Below are 12,459 nucleotides of genomic sequence, written 5' to 3'. Positions count from 1 at the left end.
GCAAAGATCTTGATAAATTAAGCACTCTACAGAGAACATGACAACGAAGTGTTTGATAAACTTAAATTATATTTTTCCTAAAACCGCATATGTGATAACACATTATATCTTTCACTAGAGATTTTGATCCTCTCGTGTTTTTTTTTCTCATTACTTTTCTCAACATCAATATCAAGATTGACAATGAATTCTGATATATATATAACCTTATCATTTTCAGGGTTAATCTTTTACGAACAGATGCTCAATAAATTAAATTATAAGAATCGATTGTTCATAAAAGGAAAAGGTACAACTTAATTTGCATTAGATGATTCTTATAGGAATACGCCAAACAATTAATATTTTTAGTGTATAACTATATGACTTTTTAAAAAATTTGCCCTTATCTTGTAATTTATGCGGGTTTCTTTTTTCACATAACAGTTGCCAAAACTTATCGTTACTGTATTATCATGATTTGAGTTCTAAGTTACTGATTAAAATAGAGTAATTCCTAATCGATGAATTGATTTCCATGTTCAGTGATACACTTCTAAAAACTATGGTAGGAAAAATTAGAAGAGGAGAATAAATAAGTGATATGGTTAAAAAATATAAAAGTAGCCTTTATACTATGTTTTTGAGACTTTTTGACATTAGTGTAGTATTTATTAATCTTGAGAAATTCAATTCAATCTAATAGAAGTAAAAACAAGCAGTGCGAACTACTAAACCGAATCCTAATAATTAAAATCCTAAACGCTTGTTTTGCAGCCCTGAGTCCGAAACCCAAACCTCTGGTTTTCCAAGTCGAACTCCACGTAGAAATTCTGCTGCTGATAGTTCCCCAATATCACAGCCGGTCCACCCGCCACGCCGGGACCCGCCACGTCATCAGACACGATGGTCAAACACGCCACGTCAGATTTCTCCACCAATGAAAAATAATTGGTTGCCGGCAACCTCATCTTGGCGCCACCCCTGAACTGAAAAGTGAGTCCCGGAAACGACGCCGTTTCTCCTCCAGACACCACAAAACACGGACTCAACCCCGATTCCTTCTCCACCTCCCTAGCCCTTGTGTAATTCACTTGCTTCTCAAACTCTTGGGCCACCAAATCGAAAATGGGCCTCTCCATGAACGTGAAGGTTGAGCCCGAGTCCACAATGGACCCACCGTTACCGTTGACATCTATCTCCAATAACCTCCTCGGAACCCTCACTCGCTTCTCTCCAACCACGATCTTCTTAACGGTAAGGTAGTAGTAAACCTCAAAAGCTGGATTCTTCGTCGATGACGGGTTTTTCTCCAACGGCGTGTAGCTGACGCCGTTAGTTTTTCCGTCGCCGGAGGACCCAATTCGCAAGACGAGGTCGCTGCTCTCCGACGAGTCGTCAAACCGGTGAGACGGTAAACAGTAGGAGAATCTCGTGAGATTCATCTGCGACGGCACCGACTCAGGGCCACGACCAAACCCGGCGATTCCGGCGGGTTGGTAAATGGACACGATGGAGCAGCCGAGGAGAAAATCGGCGACGGTTTTCCCGGGAAAATTGAGATTTTCCGAGAGTAAGAAACCGGCGGTTGAGCCCATGCCGTATTGGACGGTGTAAGGAGGGCAAGTTCGGGAGTTTTGGGTTTGGCAACGCGATTGAACGTTGGGGCCGAAAACCCACGCGCATTTGGGGTTGGTGCAACCTACGAGCTTCGAAGATGAAGAGTTTTTGGGGATGAAATTGGGCGTTGTGTTTGGGAAGGAGTTGCATTTGGAGCATAGGTAGTGAGAGGAGCATGGGAGCCAAACGAGGGTGCTTCCAGTGTCCAAAACGAAAGAGGAGGTTTGTGGGGGGGTTCCGAATTTGAGGTCAATGGAGTATCCTCCATAACTTTTTGGGTGAAGTGAGGTTTTGAGGACGTGGGATTTGTGGTTTTTGAGGTTATGTGCTCTGGTTATAGAGTTAGAAGCTAGGAGTTTGAGGGTTTCGAATGGGTCTGAAGAAGGGTGTTTGGTGGATAGAGGAGAGAGAGGAATGGTTATGGTGTTGGGGTTGGATGATGAAGTGAAGGTGATGGTAGAGAGGAGACAGAGTAGAGGCAATATGTGAAGAGAAGTCATTTTGGGAATAACACAACCACGATTTCTAGTGTGAAGGTGAGATGAATGGACTATGAATTTGAAAGTTTCGGTTTTGGTTGGTTATTTATAACCCACGTAGCAGCTCCAACAGGTGGGTGCGACTCGAGAGAATCGTGCTTAATTCGAGGGATAATATACGCTCAAATATGTTTTTTCGTACATCTCAATTGTACTATTTTTGTGTATTCTTTAGACATGTGTATATATAATTTGATATATTAATTATGTTGATTCTTAGTAATTTCAATGTCGAAACTATATGTATTTGACCATGAGAAGCAGAGAATTTCACAAAACTTTACGACCCTCGGAAGCAAGATTTCTAAGGTGGCAGTTTGGAGACTTAACTACTGACGGTGACATTATTTTGGGTTGCTTATCTTGTGCATGGCTAAAACTAATCCCTTCTTTTCATTTGTATCAAATTTACATGTGAATCCGAGTGGCACGCCGTTTCTTTTTTGTGCCTAAATTCGAAAAGGCAGGGTTGTCATTGCTGGTGCTTACTTTGTCATCGTCAATTATTTGTCTACAAAGGCATGCTTTATTGAAACAAACAAGAAAAGGATATAGCTAAAAGATGAAATATATTTGTCACTTGCTTTTAAACTAATCAAATTTTTTAAGGTACATGTAATAGCAAGCAATAAGATTTGTATTAATTGCATCAAAGTTTTGTTTAGTAAAATCAAATAAGAAATTATAACTTGTAATTATAGTAAGCTAAAAGCTTATCATTTATATTTGAACACTTATAGTAAACTCTAAGTAACTGATTGAATTGGAATTAGAATTTTTCGGTAAGATTAGTTAAAATATATTAAATAAATAAAAATATATGTAATATTATATTAACATAATATTAAAATTAAATAAAAAATATGATATTAGATATATAATTAATTTTAAGGAATAAAAGTTAAAATAAGATAAAATTATTAACAGCTGTAAGTTTTAAGTTTGGAGCATGTTTAGAAGTGTTTATAAACAATTTATTTTCATAATTTATTCATCTTATTTTAATAAGTTTCTTAATATACACACACGTGTATATATATATAATTTATCTAAATGCATCCTTTTATTTAAAATTTATAAGTCATTATCGTTTTAATGTTAATTTAACATGTTTTTTAAAATTTATAAATTCATTTTATATTATGGTTACTAAACCATTCTATTAGCTTATTTAAAAAATAAATAAATTATTAAATTTGTGTTATCAAACATAGCTTTAAATACTATAATTTTAAATAAAATGTTTTATTTATTAATTTTGTATTATGTAGTGTTTTAGACACAACTTAGAAAACCTTAAGGATAAATTTAACTAAAAATTATGATACCACTCGTGACCGAGTTAAATTCGAGTATTTGGGTAAGTTAAATGAGGAGCATGATTTTCGTAAAAAAGAAAGGGATGAGGAAGAATGTCAGATTATGAATAATAACTGAGTGCAGACATGTGAATCTAAATTCTCATGTCGATTTGACAAATAACGATGCAAAAGAACATTATTTATTACATGAATTTGAGTCTCCATGCTGCCTTTGATAATGTGATGCGCAGCAATAGAATTCGGTATTTTGGCTGATGTGAATGACTGTTGGGGATAATGAAAATTTTTTAAGTTAAAAATCATCTTGAGGGAAATTATATTTTAACAAGTTTTGAAAGTTAAGAAAGAGACAAAAAAATAAAACTAAACATAAGAGAATATTGAAAGATTATCCAAGACTTTTAGTTTTATTAAAAGGGACATATTTCGAATTATTTTAGGAAATTTTTATCATAGTGTTGATTTTTCTCTAAACTGCTTGAAAGACAAGAAAATATTTTAAGTCCACAAAACTAAAGTCTTTTTCGAGTAGTTTTGAGGAGTTTTCAAGTCACTGACACCCAAAACTGCTCGAAAAGCAGGACTAACAAGAAAAAATTCTAAGTCTACAAAACTAAGGGCTTTTTTGAGGAGTTTCCAAGTCACTGACACTCAAAACTGCTCGAAAAACAGGACTGACAAGAAAATATTCTAAGTCCACAAAAACTTATGGCTTTTCAAGGCGTTTTGAGGAGTTTTCGAGTCCCTAATACCCAAAACTGCTCGAAAAACAGGAAATGGTCAGAAAATATTTTAAGTCCACAAACCTGGTTGAGCTCCAAAGTCCCTCTAGAATTGCTCGAAAAACAGGAAGTGGTCAGAAAATATTCTAAGTCCACAAACATGGCTGAGCTCCAGTCCCTCCAGAAATGCTCGAGAAACAGAAATGAGCAAAGAAAATATTCTAAGTCTACAAGACCAAGATAAGCTCTCAAAACCCCAGAATTGCTCGAAAAGAGAAGTCAAGAAGAAATTATTCTAAGGTCATAACACTAAATGAGTCTCTTAGATTTCTCCCAAAAATACTCGAAAGATAGAAAAATAAGAATCTTGATAGGTCAAGTCATTACAAAATCCAAAAGCGGTTACCAGCAATTATCAACATACACCACTACACAAAGGAGATCGTGGACGATAACGATTAAGAAAAAAGCCCCAACCAACAAACACGATCACAAACAATCGTGGATAATGGGTATCAACAGTTGAAGGAAGTTACTAAGAAGTGCCCGTAAAAGGAGGAGAATGGTGGTGGTCTTCATGTCTATAAATCCTGCACCGCGCCATACACCAGCTACAAGGAGACCGACGGTGGTCGTTGTTCGCTGTTGTGAGGAGTCGTACGTTTACATTCCAGCATATTTACATTCCTGCACATTTACCTTTTTGCAATTTATTTCCAGCTTCTTTGTTTGCTTTTGTTCCTTTTTTCTGCAATTTTGGTCTTATTTCACACTTTTCTGTAAAGAACCTCTACGTTTGATTCAATTTTGCACGTTTACTATTCCCTATTATTGCTTAATACTCTTTTTACGCCGTTAGTTTGAGCATCACGTTAACAACACACTTAAAAGAACCCAAAAGAGGACCTAATCCAGTCTCCAGATTGATCTTTGGATTATTTGTTTACAATTGTCATTTTTCACCGTAAACAAATTGGCACGCCCAGTGGGACCATATATTGTGTGTTTTGAATGATTGATTGCTTTGTTGCATGATATTACGTAACAGTGTTGTGTTATGGCTAATAGAGGAAGAAATAATGATTCTAGTTCTGGGAATGGCAATTCTAGAAGTGACGATAGTGATACCAACCCAGACAATGTAAGTGGCGGTGCTAACACTACCGCACAACCCACATCAACGATGGCGTTACCTACGTCGTCATCTCCCGTAGTTAGCCAATTTATGGCTACTATGCCACCAACCAATCCCAGCATAAATCCTGACCCAAGGCCAAGGCTGGGTGATCATCCATTTGGCTTACCTCCTATGTTTATGCCGCCTATCTTTGGAGTACCAACCTACTCCAATCCTGTGGTGACAACCGTGCCACCCCAGAGTCACATCATTCCACCGAGAATGGGTATACTTCATACTATTCCACTGAGAATGGGTACGATTGGCGGAGTACCTGGAACGCAATTTGCGTTTGGAGCTTCAAGCGGGGATTCACTTCTTGCTAGCTCGTTTTCGAATGTTGTCTTACATTCCATGAGGCAACAAATGGATGAAAGCAATCACGAGATGGTCAATATGCTGACCCATCAGATGACCACTGTGTTGAATCCCATAGTGGAAACGACTAATACCAGCTATCAAGTTTTGGCTGAACAAATGCATCAAATTGCTGACGTTTTTTGGGCACCTCAAGTCCCTATAAGGCAAGGGCAAAATTGTGTCCAAACACCTAATCGAGATGCCACAAATCTTGGTTGAAATGGTCAAATTTTTTAGCAAAATAGACCAAATTTTGGTCCAAATCTTCTGAGACAAAAAGAGAAAAATTTCCAGATGGACCAACCCCCAGTTTTTGCTCGAAATCCAAATGCTCCACTTGAGCAAATTGGTCAAAATTTTGACCAAAACCTTCCGAGACAAAATGAGGGTAATTTTCAGGGAAATCAACTCTTTATTATTGCTCGAAATCAGAATGCTGATGAAATACTCGAGCAAATTAGACAAAATAATGTAGGGGGCATCAAATTCAACATCTAAACAACCTGAATCCCCAAAATATCGCTAATGTTATCGAGCAAGTATTGAACCAACATGGGTTCGATGTAGGGTATGCAAATAGACCCTATTTTGTCTCAGCATTTTCTGAGGCAATCTTGCAGGCTGAACTGCCTCGGGGCTAGAAAGTCCCGAAATTCACTAAATTTGTCGGAGATTCCGGTGAATCAACGGTAGAACATATAGCTAGATATGTCATAGAATGTGGAGATTTAGCTCGAAATGAAGATTTAAAGTTGAAGTACTTTCCTAGTTCTTTGACTAAGGGGGCCTTTACTTGGTTCACAACCTTACCCCCGAATTCAATTCATAATTGGAATCAATTAGAAAGAAGGTTTCATGAACAGTTCTTTCGTGGTGAAGAAAAAGTTAGCTTAATGGACTTAGTCAATATAAAAAGAATGCATAATGAATTCATTGATGATTATCTGAGTAGATTTCAACAAATGAGGTCAAGATGTTTTACCCAAATTCCAGAATATGAACTAGTCCAAATGGCTGTAGGTGGATTAGAGTACTCGATTAGAAAGAAACTGATTAATCAGCAGCTAAGAGATATGTCTCAATTAGAGACGAAAGTAAGGCAAATCGAGCAACTTAAGGCTGAAAAATCGGTTCCTAGGAAAATAGAGAAATTTCCTTGAAAAGACAAAGTGGCTTACATAGGTCTCGCTGAAGGAGAAATAGGAAGCGAGAATGATCTCGACGAAGAAGATGTCGATTTAGGGGTAAATGAAGTAAATGTAGCTGAATTAAAACCAGGACCTCCTTATGTTTGCCAATCTTTAAAACCACTCGAAATTAAAGATAAAACTCGGCCTAATAAAAGTTATGCCTTTGATGTCTCTAAAGCTTATCATATTTTCGATATTTTATTGAAAGGGTCAAAAATATTGTAAGTTTCATCATGTTTATGGTCATTGGACTAATAACTGTGTTCGTTTCAGGGATCTGATTCAAGACGCTATTAAGCAAGGATGATTGAAATTCGAGCAAAAAACCAAAATGTCGATGAAAATCGATTCTGATCTCATGCAAGTAGAAGCTAATTTCGTGGAACCTATCGACATACTGATGGTCGATGTTGTTGAAAAACAGGGGTCATTTGATTGAGCTGTGGAAGAAATAGAGGGAAAAGACTCTTTGAATGACACCCTTGAAGCTTTCAAGAAGGAAGAAGCCGAAATCTTCCCAAGAGCAGGAGATTCACTGTTGGATTTCTTAACTCAAAAGAAAGAAGTTGCTTGTGAAGTCATGCTTTACCCAAGGTGTAGCGCCGTATTCGACAAAGCGGTGACTAAAGCCTTCGAGCAATCAGAGATGAAGAAACACTATCAGGTGATCACCAAAAATAAAGGTGTTCAAACGCAGAATGCCTCGATCACTATAAGGGATCCTCAAATGGTACAAAACAAGACCTTTGTACCTGCCCAAAATGTTCCGAGCAACACATGGGTCTGAAACATACTGCACCCATCATTAACTCGACCAAAATTGCAAATGGTCAAAATGGGAGGACCGTCACATCCGACGGTCATGCCGCAGCAAGTTTTCTCACAACCTAAGTTTTTCGCTCAAACTGGGTTCCATAGTCCATCAGGGAGTCATTTTCAGTCGAAAAAGCCTTATTATAAGGCCCCTATGACTAAAACCCAGTGGCGAAGGGCTCAAAGAATCAAGAAAGTTGAGTATGAAGCACAAGCCTTGGCTCAAGCTCAAGCCCGAATCCAAGCCCAAATTCGAGCTCAAAATCAAGTCCAACCTACTTAGGGAAATGCCGTTAGAAATACGCGGCGTACTCTAGTTAGTATCGAAGTCAAAACGAATCAAGAAAGAGCACCAGCAGTGCAAAAGGATTTGAAGATGAAGAGACCAAAGATTGAGTACGATGCGGATGATAAATTGATCACCGACGTGTTCGAATCAGGCTTCGAGGATGATCTCGAGGATATACTTGGGGTCGTATCTATGCTACCTGCTGAATACGCCGAAGGAATCAGCGAAGGGGATGAAGAAGATTTTTACGCTGACGACGAGCCCGACAATAATCCATGGGGAGCCGGCTACTTTCGAGAAGCCGACACGAGAAATGAAGAGTCATATGAAGCCGCTATACATTGCGGCTCGAATTGATGAGAAATTTTGAGTGAACAAAGTCCTCGTGGATTTTGGGGCAGCAATCAATATTATGCCAAGTTTTTTACTGAAAAAGATTGGAAAATCCGAAGAGGATTTGCTCCCCCACAACTTGGTACTCACGGACTATGAAGGGAAATCTTCGAGTTCCAAAGGGGCCCTAATTGTCAACTTACGGGTTGGATCTGTCTCTCGAGCAACAATTTTCATGGTAGTAACGTCTAAAGCAAGCTATAACTTACTGCTCGGAGAGAATGGATTCCTGGAGTTGGAGCAGTACCTTCGTCGCTACACCAAAAGTTGTGTCTTTGGAACAACGATGGAGTCTTAGAATATATCGACGGGGATCAGAGTTACTTCAAAGCTGAAGTTCATGTAAGCAGCCTCGATAGTAAAACATTCGACAAAACTTTTGCTAACATCGCCCCACTTCGTATAGAAGATGTGGGCGGTCCCCATTTTGGTCGAAACCCTCACTTACCAAACATTCCCGAAATTCGATACCAAATTCGCCTAGACCCTTCGGTAGGTTTTTATGGCTTCCAAGAACTAGTGGAGGCCAAAAAGAATGAAAATGAAGAACCTTGAAGAGAGCCTTCTGGCTCGAATTTCGGCTTACATAGCCGAAAATAAAATAAAGACGGCTCTTGAAGCTGTAGATACTTTAGAGGCCGATTAATCTAGTTCGGCCATAAAATCACAAAAATTTGAAGAAAGCTCGTCGCAAACCCAATCCAATACCATGCAGATATCAACATGGTCGAAAGTTTGACTTATCTAGCCGAAAGAAGAAAAACGGCCCTTAAAGCAGTTGAAGGATGGGTGGTCGATCCACCATATTCGGCCATTAAGACAAATTCGGCTTATCTAGCCGAACAGAGGCACACAGTACTCAAAACATGCGTGGTTCAACAAGATTCAGTACCAGAGACCGAAGGCAATGAAGTTTGACTTGATTGCATCTATGATGATGCACCGATTGGTTTCAAGAAAGATTCAACTCTAAAAGGTCCAAAAATGGAGGCACAAGATCCCTTAGAAGAAGTAAACCTTGGGGATACATTTATCAGTAAATTGGTTGATAAAGAAGTAAAAGACCAATTAATCAAGCTATTAAGGGAATTCAAGGATTGCTTTGCCTGGGATTATGACCAGATGTCAGGCCTTTCGAGGGAACTAGTCGAACATCGACTCCCAATTCGACCAGAAAAGAGGCCAGTAAAGCAACCACCTAGGAGATTTGCGCCAGAAATTTTGCCAAAAATCAAGGAAAAGATCGAAAGGCTCCTTAGAGCCAAGTTTATTTGAACAGCCAGGTATGTTGACTGGATCTCAAACATAGTCCCTGTGATTCAAAAAAATGGATCTCTTAAAGTTTGCATTGATTTTCGAAATCTAAATACTGCTACACCGAAAGACGAATACCCTATGCCAATAGCCGATATGTTAGTAGATTCGGCAGCAGAAAATGAAATCCTTAGTCTTTTAGATGGGTATTCGGGGTATAATTAAATCTTTATCGCTAAAGAGGATATATCGAAAACAGCTTTTCGATGCCCAGGGGCTCTAGGAACTTATGAATGGGTAGTAATGCCATTCGGATTAAAAAATGCTGGAGCCACATATCAGAGGGCAATGAACACTATTTTTCATGACATAATAGGCAAATTTATGCAAGTTTATATTGATGATATTGTTGTGAAATCTAAGTGTAAAAATGACCATGTTAGTCATCTTTGATAAGCATTTGAAAGAATGCGAAAATATGGCTTGAAGATGAATCCTCTAAAGTGTGCTTTTGGTGTTACTGCAGGGCAGTTTCTTGGCTTTATTGTTCACCAGAAAGGAATTGAAATCGACAAGAATAAGGCCAAAGCAATATCTGAGACACAAGCACCTTCGACTAAAAAACAGCTGCAATCATTGTTGGAGAAGATAAATTTTCTACGAAGATTCATTTCCAACGTTTTTGGCAAGGTTAAAATTTTATCACCCCTATTGAAGTTAAAGAAAGAAGAAGAGTTTCGATAGGAAGCGAAGCATCAAACCGTGTTCAAAGAGATTAAACGGTATTTGACAAAATTACCAGTAATGGTTCCACCAACGATGGGATTTCCTTTGAAGTTGTACATTTCGGCATCAAACGAGACTATCGGGAGCATGCTAGCTCAAGAAGACAAAAATGGTGTCAAAAGAGTTGTTTATTATCTTAGTCGAATGTTAATAGGAGGAGAATCTCGATATAGTCCAATCGAGAAATTATGTTTGTGTCTATATTTTTCTTGTAAGAAATTGAAATATTACATTAGGCCTTTTGACGTACATTTTTTATTCACATCATGATATAATAAAATATTTCTTGTCGAAACCTATTCTTCATGGTAGAGTTAGAAAATGGGCGTTAGCTCTAACAGAGTACTCCTTAATTTATAAACCATTGAAATCTGTAAAAGGCCAAGTTATTGCTGATTTCGTTGTTGATCATTCTATTCTAATTAAAGAAGTTGATTTTATAAATTTAAAGCCATGGAAATTATACTTTGATGGTTCAAGCCACAAAAATGGAATAGGAATCGGAATACTAATAATCTCTCCCGATGAAATCCCCACTAAATTACTCTTCGAGATAAAGTCAGCTTGTTCAAACAATGAGGCTGAATACGAAGCTTTAGTAGCTGGACTTGAAATACTATTTAATTTTGGGGCGAGAAATGTAATCATTCGAGGAGATTCTGAGTTAGTAATAAAACAACTAACCAAATGTCTAAGGAGAAACCTCGTCTAATATTGGGTAAAAGCGAACAAGTTGTTACAAAAATTTGACGAAGTCATTCTAGAACATATTCCTCAAAACAAAAACCAAGAAGCCAATGAATTAGCCCAAATTGCCTCGAAATATAGAATTCCGAGTGAAAACCTGGCAAAATTAACAGAGATAAGAGAGAAGTTAGGGTCAACAAACCTTGAGATCCTAAATATAAATGACTTAACTGACCAAGATTAAAGGAAACCTCTAGTCAATTATCTCAAGGACCTCAACATTCCAACTGATCAGAGAACAAAATTTTGAGCAGTTAATTATATAATTCTGGTTGATGAATTATATAAAAGGGGTGTTGATGAAACTCTACTTCGATGTCTCAACGAACATGAGGCTTATAATGCCTTGGCAGAAATCCACGAAGGGATCTGTGGAGTCCATCAAGCTGGAGAAAGAATGAAATGGATGTTGCTTTGAGAAGGATTGTACTGGCCCTCGATGGTTAAAGATTGCTTTGAATATGCAAAATCTTGTGAAGAATGTCAAAAGCATGGTAATATCCAACACGTTCCAACCTCAAAATTACATTCAATAATTAAGCCATGGCCTTTCGAGGCTAGGCTTTAGACTTAATTGGTCAAATCTATCCTCCTTCGACAAAAGGCCATAAATACATCATTGTAGCTGTCGACTATTTTACAAAGTGGGCTGAGGCAGTTCCATTGAAAGAAGTTACTCAAAGTGATGTTAATTTTATCAACGAATACATAATTCATCGATTTAGTATACCAGAAACATTGACGATAGATCAAGGAACTTTTTTTGTAGGTCAAAAAGTAACTCAATATGCAGAGTCCTTGAATATAAAAATGATAACTTCCACCCCATATTATGCCCAGGCCAACGGACAAGTGGAGGCAGTAAATAAAATTTTGATCAAGTTGATTAAAAAACACATTGGATCAAAGCCAAGAAATTGGCATGAAACTCTAATTCAAGTGTTATGGGCATACAGGAATTCCACAAAGGAAGCTACAGGGACAACTCTATTCTGACTTGTTTATAGCCATAAAGTCGTTTTACCTGTTGAGGTGAATCTACAATTGATTAGATTACAACGGTAGTTCGAGCTACTAAGTGAAGAATATTGGCCTTAATGTTCAATGAATTAAATGCCTTAGATGAAATTCGTTTAAGTGCCTTAAAAAAAATGATTCGACAAAAAGAAAGAATTTCGAGGTCATACAACAAAAAGGTACAAGACAGGTTTTTTAATGCTGGTGAATTAGTGTGGAAAGTAATTTTACCGTTCGACAAAAAATCAAGA

General features: G+C 37.7%; 1 protein-coding gene across 1 annotated transcript; it reads right to left on the bottom strand.

Annotated features, from left to right (window-relative positions):
• Positions 1 to 737: 737 nt before the first annotated feature.
• Positions 738 to 2,137, bottom strand: LOC113871371 (probable aspartyl protease At4g16563). The gene has a single exon (XM_027508463.1). The coding sequence runs from the start codon at positions 2,097 to 2,099 to the stop codon at positions 738 to 740; it is 1,362 nt and encodes a 453-aa protein (XP_027364264.1). The 5' UTR covers positions 2,100 to 2,137.
• Between the last annotated feature and the right edge of the window lie 10,322 nt (positions 2,138 to 12,459).

The sequence above is a fragment of the Abrus precatorius genome, unplaced genomic scaffold, assembly GCF_003935025.1.
Source record: "Abrus precatorius isolate BTA unplaced genomic scaffold, Abrus_2018 Scaffold7, whole genome shotgun sequence".
Classification (NCBI taxonomy): Eukaryota; Viridiplantae; Streptophyta; class Magnoliopsida; order Fabales; family Fabaceae; genus Abrus; species Abrus precatorius.
This window is presented reverse-complemented; position numbering and strand designations above follow the sequence as displayed.

What these genes read in the sequence shown, in the direction of transcription:
- LOC113871371 (XM_027508463.1), bottom strand. Translation starts at nt 2,099, where the DNA reads ATGACTTCTCTTCACATATTGCCTCTACTCTGTCTCCTCTCTACCATC.